At 41.8% G+C, this 27,503-nt stretch overlaps 1 protein-coding gene across 2 annotated transcripts in view; it reads left to right on the top strand.

Moving 5' to 3' along the window:
- The window catches only part of LGR5 (leucine rich repeat containing G protein-coupled receptor 5), a 124,110-nt gene extending 96,607 nt beyond the window's left edge, over nucleotides 1-27,503 (top strand). The window contains exons 5-18 of one of the 2 annotated variants that reach the window (XM_025882867.2): nucleotides 933-1,148; nucleotides 3,142-3,213; nucleotides 6,043-6,111; nucleotides 7,484-7,555; nucleotides 11,162-11,233; nucleotides 11,384-11,452; nucleotides 11,594-11,665; nucleotides 15,038-15,103; nucleotides 16,258-16,329; nucleotides 20,268-20,339; nucleotides 21,083-21,208; nucleotides 22,261-22,406; nucleotides 23,960-24,043; nucleotides 25,209-27,503. In XM_025882867.2, coding sequence (XP_025738652.1) covers nucleotides 933-1,148; nucleotides 3,142-3,213; nucleotides 6,043-6,111; nucleotides 7,484-7,555; nucleotides 11,162-11,233; nucleotides 11,384-11,452; nucleotides 11,594-11,665; nucleotides 15,038-15,103; nucleotides 16,258-16,329; nucleotides 20,268-20,339; nucleotides 21,083-21,208; nucleotides 22,261-22,406; nucleotides 23,960-24,043; nucleotides 25,209-26,296 — 2,296 coding nt within the window. In that variant the 3' untranslated portion in view covers nucleotides 26,297-27,503. The remainder of the gene's footprint in view (nucleotides 1-932; nucleotides 1,149-3,141; nucleotides 3,214-6,042; nucleotides 6,112-7,483; nucleotides 7,556-11,161; nucleotides 11,234-11,383; nucleotides 11,453-11,593; nucleotides 11,666-15,037; nucleotides 15,104-16,257; nucleotides 16,330-20,267; nucleotides 20,340-21,082; nucleotides 21,209-22,260; nucleotides 22,407-23,959; nucleotides 24,044-25,208) is intronic. The other variant, XM_073900659.1, reaches the window with a different exon arrangement.

The raw sequence follows: 27,503 nt of genomic DNA, 5'->3' as shown, positions 1-27,503 counted from the left end.
TAAATGGTATGTGGAAGAAAGAAGCAAAAGCTGGGAAAGCTGCTCATTTTGTTATTTGTTTAAAATGTCAAGAAAAACAAATACCTGCCCAATGCAAATAAATGGTCAGATGAGCAAGAAAGCCTGCTGTTCTTAGGCTTTTTATCAGCACTGTACTGAAAAAACCAGAGGGACCACCTTTCCTCTCCCCGAGGCGTGTCTCTAACAGCCTTCAGAAATGACTCCGTTTCTTTAAACACCAAGATCTTTTCCCAGAGTTCGGTGAACAAATTGGTAGAATAGTAGGTTTTGTAGGTTCAGAACAGTCCAGAGAAAGCAAAGGCATGTGGGGTGCCTGGGTGGCTCAGTATGTTAAGCATCTGACTTTGGCTCAGGTCATGATCTCGGGTCTGGGGATCGAGTCCTGAGACTGACTCCGCACCCAGCAGGCGGTGGGGGGGGTTGGGGGGTGCTGGTTATCCCTCTTCCTCTGCCCCTCCCCCTACTCGTGCTCCCTCTCTGTCCCTCTCTCAAATAAATAATAAATAAATAAAATCTTAAAAAAAAAGGAAAAGAAAGCAAAGGCATGTATTTGCCTTGGGGTAAGGGGGAAGAGAAAGGGTGTCAGAGAGAAAAACTGAAAGATCATCACACTGAGACTTCATACCTCAGGGGAGGCCACTTCTGTGCATGTAGGCATGTTACCCACAAGCCTGGAAGGGAATCATAGCTCCGTGGAATTTTAATAGCCGAGGGGCCCTATGAAGCCATGGTTCTACTCGCAAGTGAGGAAAGCCTCCCGGGAAAGCAAACTGTTCCAGATGCCTGGGCATCCTGAGGGCCCTGAGCCCTGTTTCACACCTGTTCCTCAGCATACTGAGAGTGTTCCTGCAAGGCTGATCTCCTGTCTGGGCTTTGCCCTCTTCACCGTCCTTGCTTGCTTGCTTTCCCAGGCGTCTGGATGCCAACCACATCAGCTACGTCCCCCCGAGCTGTTTCAGTGGCCTGCATTCCCTGAGGCACTTGTGGCTGGATGACAACGCCTTGACAGAAATCCCCGTCCAGGCTTTCAGAAGTTTATCAGCACTGCAGGCCATGACCTTGGCCCTGAACAAAATACACCACATACCAGACTATGCCTTTGGAAACCTCTCCAGCTTGGTAGTTCTGTAAGTTTTAATGATTTTCTTTCTCTCTCTCTCTTTTCACACTTTCTAAATTTTCACCGCAGGACATTGTTGGCCTTCAAGTGCTGGCCCTTCACGCCTTGAATAGGGGCTCCCCGAAATGACTTGAGAATATTAAAGAATTCAACCAAGCACCTGCTAAGTGCCAAGCACTTTGAGGTATTCAAAGATAAACTACAACCTGTGTCTTAGGGAAGCCCATGTATATTGTTCAGACAATCGTCACACTGTACAAAGTTAGTCCAGGGATGGAAGCGAATAAAAATTCCTTATTTCTGGTAATAATTTCTAATTCAGGTCAAATTGAAATATGCCCTTCTTATTATTTAATAAATATTTTTTGAACCCCTACCAAGGGAAGAGAAGTAAGGACAAATCATTAACAGGGAGCTGTGTGTTTGTGTGGCTTTTTTTCCCGGAGGGGTCTAGATTTCATTATTTTAAGTAAACCAAAATGATTCTCAAGTAATGGTTTGAAAAATAATCAGTCTCCTTGAAGGGTGTAGCTGTATGCCCCACGTGTATAATATAATGGTCGATCAAGGCTGATAAAGGAAAATAGCAGCTGCTTGAAAGGCTGGAAGGTCAGTTTGCCGAGGAACCTTGAGGAAGGCTTCTTCTGTGCTCTTTCTGCCTTTGCTCCATGCCTGCCCACGGGTCCACCACTGCCTTCAATTACTCCAGTTTTCTTGATTACCCGTGTCTCTCTTGTATTATCTTCTTTTGAGGGCTGGCCAGCATCTTATCCATCTTTTTAGGTTCCCCTCAATCCGCTTCCCCCCCGTGTGTTGCATGTACAAGGTCTTCAATAAATGTCACAAAGATCTCACATGAAACCAACATAGATGTATTAGAATAAACACCTTAGTTGGGGCGCCTGGGTGGCTCAGTCGGTTGGGTGACCAACTCTTGGTTTCAGCTCAGGTCATGATCTCAGAGGCGTGGGATCAAGCCCCAGGCCCCGCTCTACGCTCAGCACTCTGCATAGAGTCTGCTTGAGATTCTTTCCCCACCCACCGCTGTCCCTGCCCTCCCCCTTCTCTTCCCCCCACTACTCACTTTCACTCTAAATAAATAAATAAATAAATAAATAAATAAATAAATAAATAAATAAAATCTTTGAAAAAACAAACAAACAAAACCCTAGTCTAAAGGATAAGAAATTTCGGGTGATATTGACAAATTTCTATACTGACTCATGCATATAAAGATGATGCCACTGACCCACCAGAAGCTGGGTGTGTGCTTTAATTTTTTCCTCCACCTGAGGGAATGGATTTACAGAGACCCAACTATTTTTCTTCACCTTCTTCTCCTTAAGCCCATTTTCCAAAAATCCCTTGGGACTTGGTCCAATTTTCAGTTATATACACAGCTGTTCTCATTGGCCCTGACTTAACTGACTTACCACTGAGCCAAAGATGATAATTATACATGTTAATACTATGTCAAGATAACTAATCTCCTGGGGCAGCCAAAAAAAATCTGATCACCATTCTCTGTGGCTAAAATTGTTGTTGCCTGTTAACCTGTGGTCCCACCCTGGGAACATAGCCATTTATAAGCCAGCAGCTTTAATAGAAAATATGCGTGTACACCAGGACCTTCCCTCCCTCCTTCATTTGTCAATGATGGCCAGAATCTCTGCTTTAATATCCTACATCCGAAAGCTAGGTTAACAACCTGAATTTACTTTTATCAGTCATGTTGCCCGTATTATTATATACTCCCTGATATCTCAAACCCAAAAGGTAAAACTATCACTGCCTATTAAATTCTATAGTATAGAATCATCTATGGTAAGAGTGGATGGGTCATATAACCTTGAAGAAAAAAAGTAAAACAAAGCATTTCTTATATATAACTAGTGCATTCTTTACTCTAAGTTTCTTTGGATTTAAGCTATCAGAAGCCTGTGCCGAAGTTTCCATGAGCAGTGTGCCTTCCTGACTGTGTCCATAATGTTCTCCTGCAGGCATCTCCATAACAATAGAATTCACTCCCTGGGAAAGAAATGCTTTGATGGGCTCCACAGCCTAGAGACTTTGTGAGTTGACCTTTTGTTTGTTTCCCTTTTTTCAGTGTTTTCATGAGTATTCTGAAGGAATCAAAATAGCCTTAAAGTCAAACTTGCTGTTTGGTTTGGTTAATTGCCTGAGCTTTAAACAGATATTTACGGTGGCTTTATCTTACACACACACACACACACACACACACACACACACACACACACAGAGCTAGTAAAACAGATTTTATTTTAATCTAATAAGAGTGGTAAATTAGAATCATTATAAGCTAAATGAGATGTTCTCTACTGAGCAGCGACTGTTTGCCTAAGAATGTGTACTCTGTGTCAAGGATCAATTCTAATCTGTCGCTCAGGCTCACTATTCATGAGTCTAGTCCAGGCGTGCCCCCCTTCTTGGCCCCCGCCCAATGAGAGGATCCCGACCAGACAAATGCTGGACTTTCCAATCTGAGATGAACAGGAGTTCCATTAGCAAACAACAAAGTGATTCGAAAAACTAAAAAGTAATAATAGTTACCATTTATTGCGTTTATCTCTATCCAAACACTGCACCATTCGGCATACGTGGTTTCAGTTGATCCCACACCCGTCCTGTGAGAGCGGCTATCACCATCCCACTGTAAGCTCTAGTCAGGTTTAAGTTGTTTTACCAACATGACATATCTAGGCAGTAGCATAGCTGGGCTTTGCTTCTTCTCAGGTTTGACTCTAAAATCCATGTTTACCAGCATACACTGCTTCCAAAGAATAGGTCAAAAGCTCAGATCTGAATTGGTACCTATAATAAAAATAGAGTCCAGCCAGCTGACTGCCCAAAGTCTTTCCCAGAGCCACGACGGGAAAAATTCTCATGTTCTCGTGGGCCTCCCCAGGCCCCAGCCGTTTCAGGGGAGGAGCTGCTCTTCACTGCCCTAGCTGAGTGAGAGAGATATCATGAGGGTTAGGTGACAGGTCGTGGGGGTCCTGAGTGTTCTGGAGGGGGGGTGATTCCAGTTGTGCCCCCCTCAACCCCATATTTCTAATACTCAGGTACAGTAAACCACCCAGGGCCACTACATCTACAGAGGTGACTGACCCGGCCTGCAGAAGGAGAGACCAAAGACCACCTCTCTTGTGGCCTTGGAGCCCATTATTCATCTGCATCCAGAGCTTAGCATTTGTACTTGGTCAATTTAGCTTCTAATCAGGTCTGGGTCTGACAATTTCCTGACGGGCCATCTGTTGTTGGTGGCTCAGGTCAGTGAGCGCTCCCAGCTCTCCTTCCCGGGTTACTTACATCACTCTGTGTTTCCTCGTAGAAGGGAGGCATCATCCTCATAAGGAGATGCCAAAGATGAACTTCTCCAGGCACAACTTTGCAGTCAACCTAATGGCATAGGCAAACCATTCTTATGAGGTGCTTGGAAAAATTAGAACTTCTCCCTTATCTACACAGGGCTGGGCTTGGGATCTTAGTAATGGAAAGCACCTTCCAGTCCTTTCCAACACAAGAGGAACAAAAAACAATATTGGCTTTGAAGGGTATTTCCGTAAATAGTCTTCCCCCCCCCCCCCCCCGTGTTTGAGATGAGAACCCAGGATTTCATGTAAATACCATAGAGTCAAACATTTCAGGGCAAATTCATACGAGTCTCATTGTCCCCTACCCTCCTTTCGCCTTGCCCGGGGCTACAGAGGATCAGTAAATTGGTTACTCCCAACCTCTTCCTCTGCCTCACTAGAAACACAAGTAATTTATAAGGATCCAGTCCTCCATTTAATCAAAACAGAGCATCTGGAGAGATTTACAAATAGGAAGAAAATTTATGTCCACAAAAGACATGAGTTTCCTGCCTGCAGTGTAGCTTAAGGATGGTTTGTGCCAGACAAGTAGGAATCTTGATTCATGTTTAACTCAGTCAAATTATCTCTCTCAAAATTAAAAAGCAATTCTTCTCCATAGAGGAAGATCTAACCACATCTGATTGCCTGACCAAAAGAGTTTTTTCTGCGTCATCTGGGAAATCTGCCATTCCCCGAGACTAGGAGGCAATTACTTTTTCATACGAAGTTGTAGATAAAAGGTGGAGTTAGTCTGCGTAATGGAATTGAAAAGCCATTTGTGTCATAACAGATAGAGAAATTAATGAGTTGAAATTGTTTGGCCATGCCATCTCTGGGCATGAAGGATAATGTAGAGCTTTGCCTCACAGACCGAGGAAAACATACTTCTGGTCTGAATCTTTATTTGTGACCCTGAAGAAATTCTAGACCTGAGGCCCTTCCTGAGAGTACCTGTACCACATACACCTCTCCAGAAGCAGACTGTCATCCTGGACCTCAGGCTGGGAGACTCACAGGCACTCTACAGGAGTCAGGGATGAAGCAGCTCTCCAAGATGTCCTCTCAGGCGAGACTGAAAAGCAGGGGGAAACATCAGGGTGTGAAGGCGGGAACAAGAGAGGAGATGTGATTCAGGAGCCAGGAGGAACACACACACCAGCTGACAGCATGGTGAGCCAGGTTCAGGTGAAGAGCTACATGGTCAAGCTACCAACAGCCTAACCAAGTGTCCCTCCTACTTGGACATTAACACGGCTGTATGTACCCCCATTCCCTCCGTTTTTAAATACCTCAGTGCCATTGAGACTTGACTCTGACATTTCTCATGAGCAGTGTAATGACCACGTTAACGCAGATACTGGTGGAATGATGGTGGTCAGCAAGCCAAGAATATCTCCATGAAGAGAAGGAAGGAGGATTTTGATCGGTGATCCTGGCCCATTGCAATAGGATATTCACTTTCTCTGTAAATGCATATAGGAATTTTCAAACAAAAAACTGAAAGTACTGTTTACTTCTTTTCAGAGATTTAAATTATAATAATCTTGATGAATTCCCCACTGCCATCAGGACACTCTCCAACCTTAAAGAACTGTAAGTACTTAGGACAAATTTAATGGGAGAACTCTCCTCTTTGTGAATTCACTTTAAAATATATTTGACTATTGTACCTAGTATGACTGACTAGAAAACTTTAAAAATTTGTATAAATAATGGCTAAGTACACTTGAAATATATTTTAATTTATTCTATCTCCAGCAAACATTAGATAATCTTTTTTAAATTTAGAATGGATTTCTTTAAAATATGTATATTAGAAAAAATATACATAGTTCTCTAAATCATACCCTTTTCCTAAGCTATATTCCCCCAACATCTACACACTACATACATTTATAAAGAATTGTCACGGAATTCAGTTATTTGCTGAGCATTTTGAAGAACAAACTTTTCTAGGTCTTTTAAGTCTAGGATTAGAGAAATAAAATGCATGTGCCTAGTATCGTGCTAGATGTTTTCACATACATCATCTCATATTCTTCAAAGACTTTGTGAATCATATTTAATTTTTAAAAACCCACAATTTTACTAAAGTAAAGCTGACTTCCAGCTCTTAGGTTGCATCCATTGTCTTTTATATGCTATAATTCAATTAGCTTTTCTTTGTACCTAAAAATATGAATGACGTATGTAAGGAATGTTCCAAGGCTTGGAAAGGAAAATAAACGTAGAGCCTATTCTCTTGGCCAAGAGGAATGAGAGACACCCCTAAAGGAGGCAGACAACAGGGCTTGTTTGGAAGCGGAAGACTTTAGGAGGGTTCTCCCTCAGGAGCCCCCACGCGTGGTTCAACTGGGAAATCCTCATGGTCTATGGTCAGGCAGCCCAAAGGCGCCTCATCCAGGCCCGGCCACATGGGACCCAAAGAGCATTGACTCTGCCCCTCTGCCATTCAGACAACATTAGCACCTGGCAGAGGAGAATCGGTTTGTTATTACAGACTCACTGAGTACCTCCCTTCAGCTCAGGAAATCTTGTCCTCATAAGGAGCTTACTTAAATCTCTACTTCACAGCAGCTTAAGTCAATTTTCTCTTCTCCTCACTTCAAACGGGGTCAGGAGAAGTGATCATAATCCTCTCTCCGAAGATGGTTCCCTCTGTATCTGGTTGTCATACAGTGGTGTTCTACTGGATATTAATAGATGGATTTTCTTTTTATAACATTAGATTGTAAGCCTCCTTAAAGCACAACTGTTCTTTTCAGTTTCTTTATTCCTCTTTCAAGAGGACAGCTTGTGATTTCTTTTTCTCCTGGAGAGCACATAAGCTTCAAAATGCATAGAGGAATGTAACCTTGTCCTCTAGCTACCAAAGACGCTGATCATTGCCACAGGAAGGGAGTGCTATTATATAATGTTACCCTACAGGTTATTTTCTTAAAGAAATGTTTCCCTCTCTTTCTAGAGGATTTCACAGCAACAATATCAAGTCAATACCCGAGAAAGCATTTGTAGGCAATCCTTCTCTTATTACAATGTAAGTGGCCGTAGTTCTTTTTGATTTTTCCATCCTGAGATATAATACATATTGCACTTTTAAATATAATAAAATGAATGTCCTACATATTCCCAAGTTTTGTCTTTGTCAATATGATTCTTTACAGAGAAGCATCTATAGAGATGTTTTGCCAGGTTTCAGCTGAATGCTGAAATAACATAAAAGATTCTTTTTTTCTAGAACCTACAGGTGTGCATTACATTATGCTTCATATCTTCAGAGGCCTTGACTCACTTCACAGTAATCTTGTGACATACTTTTGCTTATCTCTATTTTCTAAGGAATAAAACTGATTTTTAGAGAATCATTATCAAGGTCACCTAGTCATTCAGAACTTGAACCCAGGTATATTAAAAATGCAGATTTTTTTAAAGATTTATTTATTTCAGGGAGAGACAGAGCGCTCGGGCGGGGGGGGGGGGGCAAAGGAAGAGGGAGAGAGGAACTCAAGCAGACTCCGTGCTGAGTGCAGAGCCTGATAAAGGGCTCGATCTCAAGGCCCTGAGATCACAACCTGAGCTGAATCTAAGAGTCGGATGCTGCACTGACTGTGCCACCCAGGTGCCCCTATAAATTATTATAATAGGAGTCCTTTACAGCAATAGACTCAGTTGATTGTGGGCATTGGGGGGATACTGTTTTATGCGAGGTTTCTGTATCTATTTGTTATCAAGCCCAAGCATTGAGTCACATTTATACAATTACAAGCTCGGTTGTAATTCTAGAAAGGTGCATATATTCTCAAAAGATGTATATGAGCGTTTATCTACCATAAAAGCACAAAACAGAGTTACAACTACAGCATATAATTAATTAGTTATATGTTTCACATTTAGCACAGACAGAAGGTCGATCACGTGTAGACACGCGGGAAGATGAAAACAGGTGTTAGGATGGTTCTTCGTTCAAAGACCTGGCAAACTGGGGGCATAGTACTGGCCTGAGATCATGCAGGAGGTGTGTCGAAGCAGCAGGAGGGGAGTAAGGACAACTGTTGAACATGACTCTGGGGGCATTTCTTGGCAGTTATTCATCCTGTGCCAATTTGATTAAGAGGCTTTCTGGAACCATGTAGTATCTGTCACAAATGAGCTGGAATCCCAATTAGCCCTGACAAGTGAAAAAAAAAAAAAAAAAAAACCATTCATCGTTTCTGAAATAGTCTGACAGTATGTTGGCAAACTAAGGGTTTTAAAGTTTATTGCCAATAAACATTAGGCCTCATTAGAGAGTATTTACATATTAAAAGTTGGCAAATTGCATTGCCTTTGCTTCTTTTTCCTTAGAGCCACAAGACTGGGTTTGTTTGGGGTTTTTTTAATCACTCTTTTGATATGCTAATACCACTTGAGAAAGGACTAACAGCCCCCAAAATTTATTAGTGCTTCTATCCAGTATTTTATGGCGTTCACTATTTTCTCCCTGAAACTCTCCTCACCTTGCTTCTGCCCGTTTCTCTCTCGTCAGTCACTGCCACCCCCTGGCAGATCCCCAGTTCCCAGTTTCTGTGAATGCTTCCCCTGTCCCATTGGCTACCCGGTCTCCATTTCTCCCTCTGTGGTCCCCATTTCTCCCTCTGTGGTCCCCATCTTCTGCGTAACTTCTCAGGCCCACTGCCACCAGCCTCTGCTAGCCACTACCTCCACATTCTTGCCGATCTAAGGCTCATCCCCCTGCCTCCATCACAGGAGGATAGAGGCACAGCATCCATCTTGTCACTCTCTTACTGTGGAACATCCGGAGATTCAGGATCGTCTCTTGTCTCATCGCCCGACCAGTTCTCCACAGTCTCCTCAATTACCCGATGCCATAACTCAGATTGACAAAGCTGTATCCATAGAAAAAAACCCTTTATGTCCTTGCTCCTATGAGTCCATCCCCTCACAATGCTTATTGAAATTCTGTCTCCCAGGGCCCGTTTCAAATGACATTACATGAAGTTTTTCTTGATCTCACAAGAAAAATTCCTTCCTGAGAACCCTATAACTCCTTATTTGTGAAACTTACGTACACAAGCATGGGTATCCATTCATATCTGCCCAGTGTACATATGTAAATATATGTATGTGAACACAATTATATACATACAAGCATATGATATAGAAAGGGACAGTGTGATATTATGAGAAAAATTCCATTTTTTAATCATAAGACCTATATTCTGGCTCTAGCTTTTTCTCTTATCAATGATCTAATCCAAGGGAAGAGGGCAGAGGGCAGGAGGACAGAAGGGGACTTAGGTTTGTTGGGTGACAACTCTAACCCAGGTCCACCAGAGGTTACACAAGCATGAGCTCTTTTAATCTGTACACAAACCCTACAACTCAGATTTATTATCCCAGTTTAACAAATGAGAAAAGTAAAGCTGTGGGAGGTACTGAACTTGCCAAAGTATCTGAGCCTTAGTTTCCTCCTCCATAAATGAAATAAATAGTATCTAAGCATCTGTGCTCTGGATCTTATAAAGTTGTTGAGTGGATCAATTGAACTATATACGTGAAAGTGCTTTATCAACCAGAAAGTGTTATGCTTTTACTTATTTGTTCTATCCCAACCGATTCCAAGCTTCTTTAGGGAAGGGACATTTTAGCCATCTTCAAACTCCCAGAATCTAGCATAATGTCAGGCACGTGGTAGATACTTAATGATGGCTTTCCTTAATGACTCAGTCTGTAAATTCCCTCATACGTTGAGCACAGTAGACACCAATAAATATTTGTTGAATTTCATTGAACTAGGATGTCTTCTCCACTAAGACCTATTTGTAGGGCTTCATTGACCAGACAGTTCAAATACCATTACTGAAAAATCTGTAAAACAAAATATTTAAATTCTAATAATGCCTCACCTTTTAAAGCAGTAATTAAGTTTTTAGAAATCTAATGTTGCCAAAAAAGCAGAAGAGCAAATTTCCTCTCAAATACTTTGAAGAGTCCTTCGTGTATGTTACTATAAGATTTGACCCGAGGATCTAACCTTCATGTGAATCTGTAGAACTTCATCTTTCTTTATTTAATGATACAATTGCCAGCACCTTGAATTACCTTTTTGCCACCTAACGGATATGCCACAGATGTTGGAGGCAGAGGAAGATTTTTAGGTATGCCTACAGTCTGTTCACTTGCTTTTCTCCTTAGTATCTATCACTTATATCTGCCTTGCTGTCAGAAACTTTCATTTTTATATAGTATGGATTTCTTACCAAAAGTCTCCTCATGGGATGCCTGGGTGGCTCAGTCGGTTAGGTGTCTGCCTTCGGCTCAGATCATGATCCTGGAGTCCCTGGGACAAAGTCCCACGTCGGGCTCCCTGCTCAGTGGGGAGCCTGCTTCTCCCTCTGCCTGCCGCTCCCTGCCTGCTTGTGCTCTCTCACTCTCTCTGTCAAATAAAGAAATAAATTCTTAAAAACAAAAAAAGTCTCCTCATGAGTTAAAACACTTTGTGTTTTACCAAGTAACCAGGAATGTTATACAATATAGTACAATCAAGATTACATACATTTAATATATCTGTCGAAATTTTGAACAGGTATTCTTTTGTCGTTCAACTTTTATACTAAGACATTGGTATTTGGATTTTTTTCAGACATTTCTATGACAACCCCATCCAGCTTGTTGGAAGATCCGCTTTTCAACATTTACCTGAACTAAGAACACTGTAGGTTTTTCTCTTACAGATCACTTTCCCCTTGCAGGGGTACTGTAAAAACCAAGTGAATATTTTAAGTTAAAGTGCTTTGAAAATGGCACTAAAATTACCCCTTTCTGGAATCTTCTTCCAATAGTACTCATGTACCCCTCCTTCTAGGACTCTGAATGGCGCCTCACAAATAACTGAATTTCCTGATTTAACTGGAACTGCAAGCCTGGAAAGTCTGTAAGTACTTGAATAGGCTCTTGACTTTGCCCAGAATGTGCACTGCCCTTGAAGCCTGACCAATCTTAAAGTCAGTGAATAAAAATATGTCACTGTGCGATGCCTGAATAAAAGAATTATGTCTGGTTTGTGTTTCAACAGGACTTTAACTGGAGCCCAGATCTCATCTCTTCCTCAAACCGCCTGTGATCAGTTACCTAATCTGCAAGTGCTGTGCGTATCAGGAAGGCAGTGACGTTGTGTAAACAGGCAACTTCCATTTAGGAGTGAAATGGCAGGCGTTCTTTCAATAATCCTTGAAAAGGGGAGAAAGTTCTTTCCTTGAGGGCACCAGGAGGTCGGTCCTCCCTCGCCCCTATGGGCTGGGGAAGTGGCTCTCTGATGTGACCCCGGTAATGGTGGTGGCTCACCCTTTGTTCCCAAGGTCCCATCAGTCTCCCATTAGAGTTTCAACTGGCACACGTTTCCTGTCAAGAAAAAGGCTATGAACAAGCCTACATAACTTCATTTCCCCCTCTCGAGGCTGTGCAGAGCAGAAAAAAATTACATAATAGATCAAAAACCCAATATGGATGCCAAAATTAAAAATTAAGTTATCAGACCCATACAAACCTTGATAAAGGCGACCAAACATTCTTCCGGTATAGTTGTGGGTGCCGCATTGTAATGTTTCCAACAAGTGGTTAAACAGCTTGCATATGTGATTTCTGGTGATTTGGAGCTTTTTGTTTCTCTGCCTTTCCCTTACTGAAAAGTAGTTTATAGGAATTTGAAGAGCCTTGTTTTGACCATCCATTTTCAACCTTCTCCCTCAACTCCCACCCCTATTATCGTCCTCTCATGCATTGTGGAGACTTAATGAATGGACCCTTAGTCTTCCGTCCTGGCTCTGTTCTCACACGGGAGACATCTGTGTCAGTTGAATGCCTGTCATTCCACCACAGGCTTCACCTCATAGCAGAACTACAAGCAGCACTACAAATGTTAAGTAGAAGAATGGGAATGTCTGCCACAATGATTCTGCCTTCCCCCATCCCCGGCCCCCTAACCACTTCAGACTTCCATTGTTCAGTGATATGGGGTTGTACGAACACCATGGGACAGGCTTGGAGTCAGTCATTCATGTATAGAGGGAGGGAATATGGAGTAAGTCTGCTTCTTCACCCCACATCACCCTCTGAGGTGTAGAAACAGACAAGGAAACTGAGAACTAGGGAAGTGAAGTACATTTGTTGAAGTCACACTGCAGGAAAGTAGCAGAGTCCACATTCAAATACAGGCAGTTTGATTGGATAACCAGGAGAAAGTGCATGTATACCAGGTGGTGGAAATCTTAGGGGACATTTTAGAATTCCGCCTACCACACCCAGGTGTAATTATCTTCATTTCTTGACGAAACTGGCCTGATGACATGACTAGGATTTCACGTGCTGTAACTAGTACATAAGAAGCCGGTATTTAAAACTACATCTGTCTCCACTATGTCACATCACAAATGGCAAACCACCCAGGGCTAGAACTGCATAAATGGAGGTTGACTGGCAAATTGGTTAAGAGCAAAGGCTCTGGGTCTGTTTTTCTGGTTCAAATCCAGTCTCCCTATATACCAGCAAGATTTCTTCAGCAAGTTATTTATCCCTTCTGGGGCTCCATCTCCCAATCTATAAAATAGAGAAACAGCCACTTCCTCCAGAGAATCCTCATGAGGATTAAGTGAGTTACTACATGTCAAACGCTTATACCCGCACCTGGAACATTGTAAACTCTCAGGCAGTGTTAGCTCTTACCAACTTCTTTCTCACTTCCCTTAGACCATTATTCTTTCTTCAAGCTCTTCTTTCCTCCATTTGAAACTTGAAAGGTCTGAAAGAACACAAATACATTAACCACAGGAGCTTGTCAGTTTCAAAGCACTTCAACCTATAATTTCGATTTGTTCTTCACAACACCCTGCAAGGTCAGCTGAACGGGTATCTCCTCCTTTAAGGAGAGAACTGAAAAAAGGCCTAATGCTTTGGCCAGTGTATCGATCAAGTTGAAGAATCGGTTGAAGTTGAGAGTAGAACTCAGGGTCCTGACCTCTACTACAATCTACTTTACGTTCTGGAAGCACAGATCTGCGAGCTCCCCTCCTTTGACTGAAGCATCCACTGAGTGCCTGTTTCATGAGGAAACGTCACTGTTGAAATTGTCCCCAAGTCTCTTCACCTCCCTGGGAATTACTTGACTGTATGGGGCTTTCCCCACTAAGTAGCTGGTGATCTTAGGCAAATTATTTCACATTGTATGGTGATAATCAGTGTCTTCCTCATAAGGATGACCACAAGGATTAAATGAAATAATTTAGGTAAAGCTGTAAACATGGTGACTATATTTAAGAAGTGCTTGATGAGTGTTAGCCATGAAAATCATTAGGTAGAAAGTAGGCAGAAACTGACACTGTGTCTTTATGTCGAAGAAAGTTTTCTGTATCCTCTACTTGGTACACAGGAAGGATTTGTCCCCTTGCAGTCTGTGAAAATGAGTGAACCAAATTACTATCAGCTGTGATGATATGTATGTCGATTTTATCACAGTCACTATTTTTTTTTTAAATATACACCATTTTGTTGACCGGGTGTATTTAGTAAGTACTTGGTGTGGGGTATGGTTTGGGGTCTTTTCATTTTTTGTTTGGTTTGGTCTTTCAAACCTCTAGTTTGAACTACAAATTTGTGTTTGCAAACAGCTTCATCTACATTATTTATGTGTAGTAAATGAACTGTCTTTCTATATAAATTCCATTCATTCAATAAATGTAGAATGGAGTGCTCAATTACAAGAACAAAATAATTTAAAAGCCTCTTGGAAAACAGTATGGATTTTTCAGTTGCGTAGTGGTGATCTGGTTTTAAGAATTAGAATCAGGCATGAAAGTGTGTTAGTTGATTAACTGATAACTTTTTAAACATGAGACAAGATTTTTTTTAGGTATCTATGTTACTTTATCTACCAGCTTTCTTTTTTTAAGCTTTCTGCAAATTACCATGGCTTGTTTTAGATTAGTTATATTATGCTATAAATATGTCCAGATGTTTTTGTTATTCTGTAATTTGTTGAGTTTTGGCTGAAGACTTTCTTAGATTTTTTCCCCCCTTGCAGTGATTGATTTCAAAGTTAGTGCTATGTTTTGAATTGTTGTTGGTTTTTTTTTTTTTAGTTGATTAGAAAAGAACCAACAATGACTCTCTTAGCTGCAGAGATATAGCAGCTCTTAGAGAGGCACAATTATTTAATTTAATTTGTACTCATTTCAGTAAGATAATAGCTAGAACATTGTAGATCATCACTAACAAAATATAAATAAATTCGTTAAGTAAATTATTTAAATCAATTAAAGAAGTACAACAGCTACATTTCAGTAAACGTTTGGATCTATGCTTAATCCAATAATGGCTATGACTACCTGCTCCATGTCAGGGCTGGGGAAACATTCAGAGTCTGCCTTTGGGAGATATATCATCTTGGAGGGGAAAGGAGAGCAAAGCATGTTTCCTTAGGATTAATATGTAACAAATTTTCCCTTTTGTACCTTCTGTTTTCCAGAGATCTATCTTACAACCTGCTAGAAGATTTACCCAGTTTCTCAGTCTGCCAAAAGCTTCAGAAAATGTATGTCTATAAGAGTCTCTAAGTCACTCAACAAAAAATAAGGGCCAAAACTCACATTTCCAGGGGTCCTTGGTTTGCTTGCCCCCGTGATTCACTAGGGAGACATTTGGTGCTTTCCCTTCTCATACACACAAGGTGTGACTGTGTAGGATGGCTATTAATTTGGGAAACATAGATAATATTATTTTACCATGCATTGTACTGTAAGTAAGGCATTTGTTATGCTCTTTCCACCCCAAACTTGGTGTTATAATAGAACTTGGGTGCTGTTGGAGCTTTGGGATTTTTCTAAGCTTACATATCCAATGAGCGGTATTATCTGTAAACATGGGAGGGACTTCGGTTCATTGGGTGTTTGTTTCACAACAGCCATAACTTTAGAGGAGGTGTCCTATTGGTCATATTCGAGATGCCATTGATGCTACTTAGGCAGGAAACACTTTAACATTCCTTTCTTAAGATTGCCTCCACAAAACATGAGCCTTATTGCTCTAAAGTCATACTTAGGTTTTGATCAAAATTAACCATCTATCTTCTCCCATTTCGTTTTTCTCTGAATGCCTTTGGGCGATTAAGGGAGAAAAAGAAAGGCAAATCTGTCTTTAAAAGGTAATGGTTTGGGGCGCCTGGGTGGCTCAGTCGTTAAGCGTCTGCCTTCGGCTCAGGTCATGATCCCAGGGTCCTGGGATCAAGCCCCACGTCGGGCTCCCTGCTCTGCGGGAAGCCTGCTTCTCCCTCTCCCACTCCCCCTGCTTGTGTTCCCTCTCCCGCTGTGTCTGTCTCTGTCAAATAAATAAATAAAATCTTAAAAAAAAAATAAAAAAATAAAAGGTAATGGTTTGATGCTCTTGAAGACCCTCCAAGAATTCTAGAAGGGCTCAGAAGGCAGAGCCAGGCACCAAGTGATTGAACGAGGCTGGCATTTTTTGCCCACCCGAAAGAACTCATTGCTTTGTAAAAGAGGCAACACCTATGTGTATAAACTGGAATGTTCTTCTTTAAGCAAAACAAAAAATTTTAAATCAGTCACTTGATAGTCACACTTCATGTGTTCCTTTGATTAGGGACAGGTCATCCCTCTGTACAAGTTCTCTGAAGACTAATCTTTGAAACCAGTGACTTTGAAATCAATCTTTGGAACTCTGTCATTTCAGAGACCTGCGACATAATGAAATCTATGAAATTAAAGTTGACACGTTCCAGCAGCTGCTTGGTCTCCGAGCTCTGTGAGTACTGCCTCCAGCACCTTCCCCAACACACCACTACTTCTCTAATATTTTCTTTCCGCTGTATACGGGTAATTGTTGGACTTTGTGCCTACTTTTGCTATGAAAAGGCAAATCTCTTGCTCATGATAATTTTTGGGAATATATTCAAAAGTAGTAAATTGGCAGTCTGCTCTCTGACATGGAACTTGGATAAAGAAGAAGGAGGCCAAGCTGTTGCCTTGCCTACGAAACGCGTTTCTGTCAGCAGCCTGGAATTGGTAGGGATCGTTTCCCACACAGAAATGGGATGACCACACAATTCTTCCTGCCTGTTCATTTTTCGTGGGTAAACAGTTCTCAGTATGTGTCTCAAAGTACTTGCGAATCATCTGGGGGCCACTGTAAAGAATGCTGGCTTCAGGTCCTCACCTGCCTCATGAGTTAGAATCTCTGAGGTACAATAACAATCTGCACTTTAACAAGTACACTAAGGTTTGAGCACAGATGCTCTGGAAAATGCTTCTGTCAAATTGTAAATATGGTATCTAATTCCATTTTATAAGTGAAAACACCATATTTTAACCATAAATTTAAAAAAAAACTCGGTAACAGATTGTTTTCTGTGACAGATCTTTTTCATCTTGAAACTGAATTTCAATGTAATTTTGATGAATAATGACAATATGTAATGTTTAAACTCTGGTATATTTTGTTAAAAACCCTTTTTTTCCCAAAAAATTTTTTTTAAGATTTATTTATTTATTTGTGAAAGAGAGGGGAGGGAGGGGCAGAGGGAGAGGGAGAAAGAGTCTCAAGCAGACTCCCCACTGAGCATGGAGCCCGACACAGGGCTCAATGTCACGACCCTGAGATCATGATGTCAGCCAAAATCAAGCATCGGTGCTTAACTGACTGAGCCACGCAGGTGCCCCCCCTAAAGTTTTTCTTAATACTTAAGAGACTATATCCTTGTAAAATAATACCATTCCTCAAAACATTTTAAATTTACCCTTAAGAATCATCTTCTAAAAATTTACCTTGAAAACTATCTTGTTCTGAATTTAAGTATGTTGCCCTGATACCAAAAGGTATCAGCTTGTGAAGTTCTTCTACTCTTTTTAATAAATGTCAAACAAAAATACATTACCTATTTCATTACCTGCCTTTTTCACCCAGTTAGAGTTCTGGCTGTTTCCAAAAGTCAGTTCCATTTTAAAAGGCTGATATAGTTGATAATATTCTATTATGTCGTTGAAATTTGCTAATATAGTAGCACTTAAATGTTCTCACCAAAAATACATATATATTTTTTCATTTACACACGAAATAAAAGGTTGACCTCTAATGACACCAGAAGAATGGGACGCAGACCCTGAAGGCTACATGTCCAAGTCCCCTTGAATTCCTCCTGCCCCTTCGACCCCACTAAACTCTGCCACCTCCAGTTCATCCACTCTTCTGCCACAGGCCCACAGAATGGCTCCCCTGGATCTCCACCATCATCCTCCTAACCAGCCTTTCTGCCATCGGTCTCCACTCATTCTCTGAAGAGAATCTTTCTCAAATAGAAATCTAATTATGGTGCTTCCCTGCTGCAAGAATCTCATCAGTCCCCTAATGTCTTCAAGATAGAGACTAGACTTCCCAGCACTGCCTTTCAAAATCTGACTCCAACCTCCTAGTACAACCTCCTGACTTTCACCCACACGTTCCCAGGCCTCTGACACATGGTGGCTAGCTCCCCTGTTCCCGCTGCCCATCGGATTCCTCCCCATTCTTGACTTGCCCCCTGCCTGTGCCCTTGTAAGAACAAGATCTCCTGCCACGAGCCCACGCCACTCTGATGCCCTTTGCACACTCTGACACAGGACTCAGCACTCAGCACTGCCATGTGTACACTGTGCCCTACCCAAAAATGACAAGAACTTTTTCATCGTCTTACCCCCCCCCCCCAGGGTCTACTGCAGTGGCTCTCTCATTATTTACTTAGGAATTTCAAACATGTTCTGAGCAAAAGATCAGGGACGCTGATGTCAGTCAGCTCAAGTTTGAATCCCAGCTCCTGAGATTATTCTGTGACTTGGAGCAAGTCACTTAGTACTCTGTGCTTCACTCCTCACCAGTAAAATGGGGCTACTGATAATACCTACCTCTCAGAGTTGTGCTGACGGTTATGAGAGCAAGTGAGGGATGGGTGTGCAGAAACCAACAACACGGCCGAGGCTGAGGCTACAGAGACACAGGCACAGAGAAGGGAGGCCGGGGTTGAGAAAGTGTGCAGTTGCCACCAGAGACAAGATTCCAAAGCAGAGAAGGAGCACCAGTGCCCAAGTTCTCTCTCCTGGGCTTCCACCAGGAATCCAATTGCGAACAGTAGGGAGCCATGGGTATGCCACCTGCAAGGTCAGCCCCAGGCACTGAAAGTGGCCGGAGAGCAGAAATGGCTCCTAGGGGGGCTGCTGGGAGGATTCCAGCAAACAGGTGTACAAACAGGAGAGGAATTACAGTCCTTTGAACATACAAATTCTCCCATATTTACTCAAAAACCAGTCAAATTGCTATAAAGCCCCATGGCAAGACTTGGCCTACATTCCTGATATTCCGCTCTGTGAAGCTCACCGGGGGCACCCATGTTCTCCCTAAAGCCACGAGAGACTTTGACAGATGGTAGGACCCGCTCCCCTCACTGGACGGAGACTTTAGGAGCAGCTCAGCAGAAGACAGTCTCCTTGATTAATTCCCCAACCCCCATTTGGAGCTTCCCCACCCCTTCCCTGCCATTTCCTCCCCTTGTTCACCAAAATTGTTTTCTGTTCTGGGATCCGTGATGGATCAAAATAAAAAACCTTCCAGTTTCATCCAGTTTAGGGAGCCTTTCAAATGAGAATATAAATGTTCTGTGAAGACCATTTATCCAAGGTAACTCAAGAGCCCCAGTATCATAAATAAATCACTCATCTGTGCTAGAGAAAAGTTGACTGTGATCACTTTCACTTTCCTCAGATGTCTACACTTTTGTTATACTTGTTAGGCATTTTAAAAAGACAAATTAGTGGGGCGCCTGGGTGGCTCAGTCGTTAAGCGTCTGCCTTTGGCTCAGGTCATGATCCCAGGGTCCTGGGATTGAGCCCCGCATCGGGGTCCCTGCTCGGCAGGGAGCCTGCTTCTCCCTCTCCCACTCCCCCTGCTTGTGTTCCCTCTCTCGCTGTGTCTCTCTCTGTCAAATAAATAAATAAAATCTTTAAAAAAAAAAAAGACAAATTAGAAGTTCATTTTTCCTTTTTTGAAATGTGGAAGTTCTTATTCCTGCTGAATCATCTACATTTCATTGTGCGTGTGTACGTGTTGAGTGAATTTTATTTCTCCATAAATTGTAGGGTTTTTTTGTTATTAAAGGATTTTATTTCCTACATATTAGCCCCTTTTTTATTTATTTTGCAGTTAAGAATTCCAATGTGCATCTCCTTTACTGGGAGTTTTTTTAAATACTTCTCGGTGTTTCTCTTGTGGGCTGACATACCTGACAATGTACACAAAGCACTGCTGAGTTTCATTACATATCTAGGACATTTTATCCACTTCGAATTTACTGGCTTGTCAGAGGAAGACCCTCGGAAGGTCCTGTCTCTTATTCCTCCTCCACCCCCACTCATCTCAGAAATGCCCTCATAAAATTTCACAACCATGTTTCAGTAAACTTTTTAGCAAACAGTAAAATCTAAAATATTCACTTCCATGATTCTTCCTGGATTGATTTAAAACAAGGTTGATTTAAAGTTCCCTCTTTAGTCATTTTATACTACTAATATCTTTACCTGAAGGCTGATTTGATAAGCTCATTATTTTGTCCTGAATGAAGTTAAATTTTGGCAGAAGAATGAATATATAAGGTAAAACTTCACACAATCTTTGTAAAGTATATAATCCTCTCACTTGCCTCTCACTTTTTTTAATAGGAATTTAGCTTGGAACAAAATTGCCATCATTCATCCCAATGCATTTTCCACTTTGCCATCTCTAAGAAAGCTGTGAGTATTTCGTGACTTGTTTATGGCATATTTTAAATAATTGGGGGGGCCACCTAAATTCATCAAAAATACCGGTTTTGCGGAAGAGGCCGCCGTGCACAGATTGCCCGGCCCTCAGTGCTCTCCACACTCCAGCTGAGGCAGAACAGAGCCGAGCCCCCTCACCCCGCCTACCCTCCCCCATCCTGCCCCTCCAAGGCCAGGGGGGCCCTGACGTGTTTAATTGAAGATCTGGGTGACAGCTGGTTCTGGTTATTGAGGTGAAATTTTCCATTTTCGCTGAGCAATCAGGTGGGGTGGAATAAGATGTCATTTCAGTTCCAAAGCCTTTTCATTTCATATTTGCCATCCTAACAGAAAACTTTCCTGTGCCACTTCCCAACCCCCTCTCCGCTTCTTATGTCTTCCTCCTCTCCCCCCCCCGCCCCCCGCAACTTAATCCACTCAACATCACTTTTCAAATTAGGTGTAGCACCTTCCACTGATTTGCGATGTCCCCACCTGGCAAAATGAAGCTGAATGTAGAAACTACAATTTGGATGTGATTGAAACATGTCTGATTTTAAATCGAAAAATTATCAGGAGCTAAACCCAAAATGTTTATTTTTACCATGAAGGGTATGGACCCTGCTTAGAAGTTCTTATGAAGCAGTTTAATAATCTTTAGGTTGCGCTTTTTTTTTTAACACCGATGCTTTCTGCTAACACAGACCAAAAGCCAATTGTTGTTTGATGTTTTGCAGGGACCTATCCTCCAACCGCCTGTCGTCTCTTCCTGTAACAGGGTTACATGGTTTAACTCACTTAAAATTAACAGGAAATCATGCCTTACAGAGTTTGATATCATCTGAAAACTTTCCAGAACTCAAGTGAGTTTGTCATTAAAACTAATAAGATACATTTGTGGTCATGCAAAGTAATAGACGTGTTATAGTAGTTTTCGAAATTTATGAGGTCATGGGACTCTTTTGAATTGCATTTCATGCCCTCAAGTCCCCCACCCCTGGGGCGTTGTTAGGACAAACCCTGAAGTGGGAGACTGCGTCTTCCTGATCACATTTCCTTTCTTTCTCAAAGATGACTCCCAGAATCCTAGCGTTCACGGGACGAGTTTGAAAACCACTGATCCATGGGGTGTAAACTAGGACACGTAATTAAATAACATAACATTATTGTAGTCCTGCTTACGTTTTTAAATTAATCTAGCTTGTTATATGTTCTAATAAAATGTGCTAAATTTGTATTTCTTTGAGGAAGTAATGCTCTTTAAAACCTGTTATGCTTATTACTGTTAAAAAAAAATCCCTTGAAAGACTATATATACCTACATACATGTAGGTATGTGTGTGTGTATATATACATATATATACATATTTTTAAACCACAGTACATCTTACATACTTTTAAAACCATAACCCCAAACGGGAGTTTGGAAAGTAGAAGAGAGCAAAAATCTAAAAATACCTCCTAAACAACTTTTTAGTTTATTTCCTTCCAGACTTTGTTTCCAATGTATTTTTAATCATTAGAACCATTGTACATATACAAATTTACATCATGTTTTCATTACTTTACATTATGTCATACTATAAGCACTTTTTAATGGTGCTACAATTTCCCTAGCAGTCATTTTTTAACTTCTTTATTATGGAAATTTTCGAGCACCAAAGTAGAGAAAATAATATAATATATGCATCACTCAACCTCAACAGTTATCAACATTTCATGGCAATAATTTTTAATAACTCCATTGTTATTATAAATAGCACAGTAATGAACATCTTTGTACACAGTTAATATTTTAGTTTCTCAATTAAGGCTAAGATCCAAAGACAGAATTATTGAGTGAAAGAAGATGAACACTATATTTAATAACCTGTGTCTTTAAGCATGTGTTTTGTTTGGTTTTGTTCATTTAAAGGGTTATAGAAATGCCTTATGCTTACCAGTGTTGTGCATTTGGAGTGTGTGAGAATGTCTATAAAATATCTAATCAGTGGAATAAAGAGGACAACAGCAGCACAGATGACCTTTATAAGAAAGATGCTGGAATGTTTCAAGTTCAAGGTAAGACCTGCTATGTCACCCTGATGAAATTGTATCTAGAAGGGTCTTGAAAGGTCATCAAACAGGTCATCTGAACTCCAGATAAGTCCCTATGTAACCAGCCCCAGCAAGCTGGCATTCAATCCCACTACTTAGAGACTCCCAGAGAAACAGAAATATCCCTTAGGATTCATTCTAAAAGTTCATCTTTTCCGTAAGTGATTTCTTCCTACTTTTATTTATAATTCGATCCCCTTTAGCATAGACTATCCTCAGGGGTAATTCTTAATATTGATGTTAATATTTCCATAAGCTTTTTAAAAAGGACCTCATCCTTACGGCTACCTTTTTTTAAAAAAACATGTTTCTGAGTGGTTTCCTCCAGAAGATAAAATCCATTTTTATTCTTAGGGCCTGAGAGGAGCGGACAGTATAGGCATTTAGATACCTCCATATGTCAGCAGAAGGACTCAAGAATCCCACTTCTCATCCAACTAATTCTCAAACCTTCTCCCCTCCCACCCCCCATGGAGGTATCTGTCAGGAAGGCGAAATGAGATAATGTCTGTAAAGCGCTTGGCTTTCCTTGAAGTAAGACCTTACTTAAACAGGCAGCAATGCACCTGAAACCACACCTGTGGTAATGAGGAGGTGCCCGGGCGGCCCCCACTTTCCTTTCCTGCCAACCTTGCGAGTTTGCACAGTGTCTAAACAGACTGGCTTCTCTCCCTTTGGGCCCTGATGATTTGTTGATTCCCAAGCAAGTGTGATTCCGTCTGTCTGCATGTTCCCGCCTTACCTTCTCTTCATGCACACACATCGGGTTAAGGAGCTGATATTTTAGCCCTTGGCTTTTTTGTTTGAGGCCACAGCATGGATCTGGCTCTTGTTTTTCCCTTAGTTTTTGCTCTTCCTGCTTCAACCACGCTAATTTCTATCATATTTATTCACTCAGTAAAAGAAAAAAATTAAGAGTGCCTCCTATGAGCCAGGAGGAACACAATGGACAAGAAAAAGTTCCTCAAGGAGTTTATGTCTAAGGGCAGTTGTTCTATATGTTAGATCACAAAACTCCTATTTCATAAGTAGGTGCTAAACTAAGCACCAAGCTGTAACTTGATTTGTCCTTTGTTAAGCAGAATTCCCCAGGAAAGACAGAAACTTACTATACCTGATTCTCCTTCTTGTGCTCAGAGAACACAGCCCAGAACCTTTGCACTCTAGCTATCTAAGCATTGGAAAAGTGGAGACAGGCCCACAGCCTTTCTCTAATTTAGGTCAGTGCAATTTGGGGCCATCGTGAGCTGCAGGGAACAAGGACAGAAGGAGAGAGCTAAGGTGTTATGGTCCGGAGCCTGGGGTTACCCTCTCTCACCCCCAGTTCATCTGGAATACTACGTCATATAGTAGCTCGAGTAGAACATCCAAAGGCCAAAAGCCGGAGCCCAGGGAAAAGTGGGACGTCTGGCCTTCAGTTCCCTTTGTGACCTTTCATGTCTCGAGGATGTGGTCCTGGGATGTGGGCCCCAGGAAAGAGACAGAACCCATCATTCCGGGGCTTCTCATTCCTGCAGATGAGCGTGATCTTGAAGATTTCCTGCTGGACTTTGAGGAAGACCTGAAAGCCCTTCATTCGGCTCAGTGCTCACCTTCCCCAGGTGAGAAAGCTCTCAGCACTGCCTCAGCACCAGACCCACCACTGACTCTGAGGCCATCAATGACATATTGGTGACACTTCAAAGCAAAATCTGTGCCACCTTTGAGGCTCTTATATCCCTCCCCAGGGGGACTTTTAAAATAGAAGTGTCCATTCCCTAGAGTTGGTCCCCATTCATAGATAAGGTTTCTGCGAAAGACTTGATTCAGATTAATGAAAACTGAAGAATCAATCATGTAGTTAGAAGCATATGCAATTTTTTTAAGATTTTATTTACTTACTTATTTATTTATTTATTTATTATTTACTTGAGCGGGGTAGGGAGCGTGCATGGGCTGCACGAGGAGGGCGGTGGGGGCCCTTGCGGAACAGATTGGGGGGGAAAGAATCTCAAGCAGACTCCCTGCCGAGCAATGTTGATAACTCGGAGCCCTGAGATCATTACCTGAGCCAAAACCAAGAGTCCACCTAACCAACTGGGCTACCCAGACCCCCCTCATAGGCAATTGTTTAAGTGTTATCAGCAATCTAGCCTGAACTAGTACACAGCAGTCTTGCTTCATGTAATCACTTATTTTTTAAAATTTCATCTTCCCTAAATAGCTATTTGATTAAAGCAAATAATAATTTACACAGAGACATAAAAAACTGTATATTGACGTCACGTGTTTGTCCCAATCCCAGGAACAGGATAGGCCAGGTGGGGGGGGGGGGGAAAGCTCTCTTGCTTTCAAACGTCAAATGTCATTATAAACCTAAGATGAAATTTTCATGAAATGCACTCTCATACTACCCATACTTTCCCTTCTAATATTATGGAGTATTTCCCTGGGATTCTCTTTCTCTGCTTCCCGAACATTTTTGAAGCGTCCTGAAAAAAGTATAATGAAAAGCCCAGGAGATCTGGCTGTATTTGGGGGACCTTAATCAAGTGATTGAAATTCCCCATCTCCATTTCTCTGTGTTTAGCTTCAAAACATGAGCACCTGGTATTCGTGTTTTCACAGTAGTTAAAGAAAGTAGAGCATGCCACAGGGGAACTGTGTGTTACTCTGGCTGTTATTGGCCTCTCTCTTGGTGTCCTAATAAGAGAAACAAAAAGGTAATGTGGCAGAAGTCATAAACCGTAGTTTGATACCCAGTCTCTTTCTTCCTTGGACTTCTAGGGCCCTTCAAACTCTGCGAATACCTGTTTGGTAGCTGGCTGATCAGAATTGGAGTGTGGACCATAGCCGTCTTGGCGCTTACTTGCAATGCCTTGGTGACCTCAACGGTGTTCAGAGCCCCTCTGTACATTTCCTCCATAAAACTGTTAATTGGGTTAATAGCAGCAGTAAACATGCTCATGGGGGTCTCCAGCGCTGTGCTGGCTGGTGTGGATGCGTTCACTTTTGGCAGCTTTGCACAGCATGGGGCCTGGTGGGAGCAGGGGGTCGGGTGTCAGGTTGTTGGCTTTTTGTCCATTTTTGCTTCGGAATCATCTGTTTTCCTGCTTACCCTGGCAGCCCTGGAGCGTGGGTTCTCTGTGAAGTGTTCTGCAAAATTTGAAAGGAAAACTCCTTTCTCCAGTCTGAAAGCAATCATTCTGCTCTGCGCGGTGCTGGCCTTGACCATCGCCACAGTTCCGCTGCTGGGGGGCAGTGAGTTCAGCGCCTCCCCGCTCTGCCTGCCCCTGCCCTTTGGCGATCCCAGCACCACAGGCTACATGGTCGCACTCGTCTTGCTCAACTCCCTTTGCTTCCTGGTGATGACCATTGCCTACACCAAGCTCTACTGCAATTTGGAAAAGGGAGACCTGGAGAATATGTGGGACTGTTCTATGGTGAAGCACATCGCTCTGTTGCTCTTCACCAACTGTATCCTTTACTGCCCCGTGGCTTTCTTGTCCTTCTCCTCCTTACTAAACCTCACCTTTATCAGTCCCGAAGTAATTAAGTTTATCCTTCTGGTGATTGTCCCGCTTCCTGCATGCCTCAATCCCCTTCTGTACATCCTCTTCAATCCCCATTTTAAGGAAGATCTGGGGAGCCTGGGAAAGCAAACCCACTTCTGGACGAGATCGAGAAACCCAAGCCTGATGTCTATTAACTCTGATGATGTCGAGAAGCAGTCCTGTGATTCAACCCAAGCCTTGGTAACCTTCACCAGCACCAGCATCGGCTATGACCTGCCTTCCAATTCTGTGTCACCACCAGCTTACCCGGTGACCGAGAGCTGTCACCTTTCATCTGTGGCATTTGTCCCATGTCTCTAATTCACCTGTGGGAGAAAATGTTTGCAAACATTGAAAAACCAAAAATATGAGATTGGGTACATCAGAGCAGTAACTAAAAATAGCCGAGTGGAAACTTTGTTTGTTTTTGATATCTCTCAGCGTGGAAAAAGCTGGAAAACCTGTTGATACTGGAAAGTGAAAAATAAGTCTAAATGCTGCTTGTATAATTCATTCAGATACAAGAGATAGATCAGTCACACTATTTAGGTATGCCCAGATTTTAAAAAGCAGATTTGCAATGTTCAAAAAAGATTCTCCATGATTTCAACTGAATTCTTTTTAAACTCACCAATCTAATTATTTGGGGAGAGGGGCAGAACTACTTGCTTACAAAAGAGGTTTTAAACCTGAAAAGCCCTTAAAAGATGGTTAGAGGTGTTTGGAAAATAGGGTTTTAAATGGCCTACATTACTAAGTAAAGGCTGTGGCCAGTAGGATTGCATTTTAATGACCATGTGGTTGTTTTAGTCCTCCTTTGCCTTTCCTCACAGAGGATCTTTCCAGGTCACCAGTCCCCTCCTGAATGGATAATGTGGGGCCTTCTTAGTTATAGTCATGTCATTTTTAGAGATGCCAGAATTTGTGTATCAGCATGAGCTGGTTCCACCTCAGTGAAGTAAAACTGTCTACAAATATTTTGAAAGGAAAATAAACTTAAATTCTTAAATTGCCATGAAGGCGATCATGTAAAAGTGAGGTTTGCCTTGTCTAATTCCTTGTTAATTCCTTGCTGTCCAGCACTCAGACTAAAAGTCCATTGCTGGCAATGGATATACCTAGAAAAGATGGTGAGCAACCTGGGAGGATTTTGATGTTTTTTGTTTGTTTGTTTTCAGGTGAGTGCACACTTTTTGCAGGTGGTTTTATCAGTTGATTCAAACTAATGTGCATCTTAAGGAAATAATCAAATGGAGACTGACATAAATGAAATCCACTGGCATAATAACTTCTCACACGTGTATCTCTAGTAGCTCTAGCAACTGTCTGAAACCACTTTGGACTCAACAGGGACTTGTAACATATCCTGTTTATTTAGCTTGGTTTTAGCTGTGTTGTCTCTGGACCAACCCACCTGATGTCAGGAACATGACTTCTCTGCTTATTCCATATGTAATACATGTGTTAAGTATTTTAAGAAGCAAAATTATTAAATACTAAAGGTCAAAGGATTAATTTGTAACTTCTA

This window comes from Callorhinus ursinus, unplaced genomic scaffold (assembly GCF_003265705.2).
Source record: "Callorhinus ursinus isolate GAN/ISIS: 27379988/994484 unplaced genomic scaffold, GSC_fseal_2.0 scaffold14, whole genome shotgun sequence".
Lineage (NCBI taxonomy): Eukaryota > Metazoa > Chordata > Mammalia > Carnivora > Otariidae > Callorhinus > Callorhinus ursinus.
This window is presented reverse-complemented; position numbering and strand designations above follow the sequence as displayed.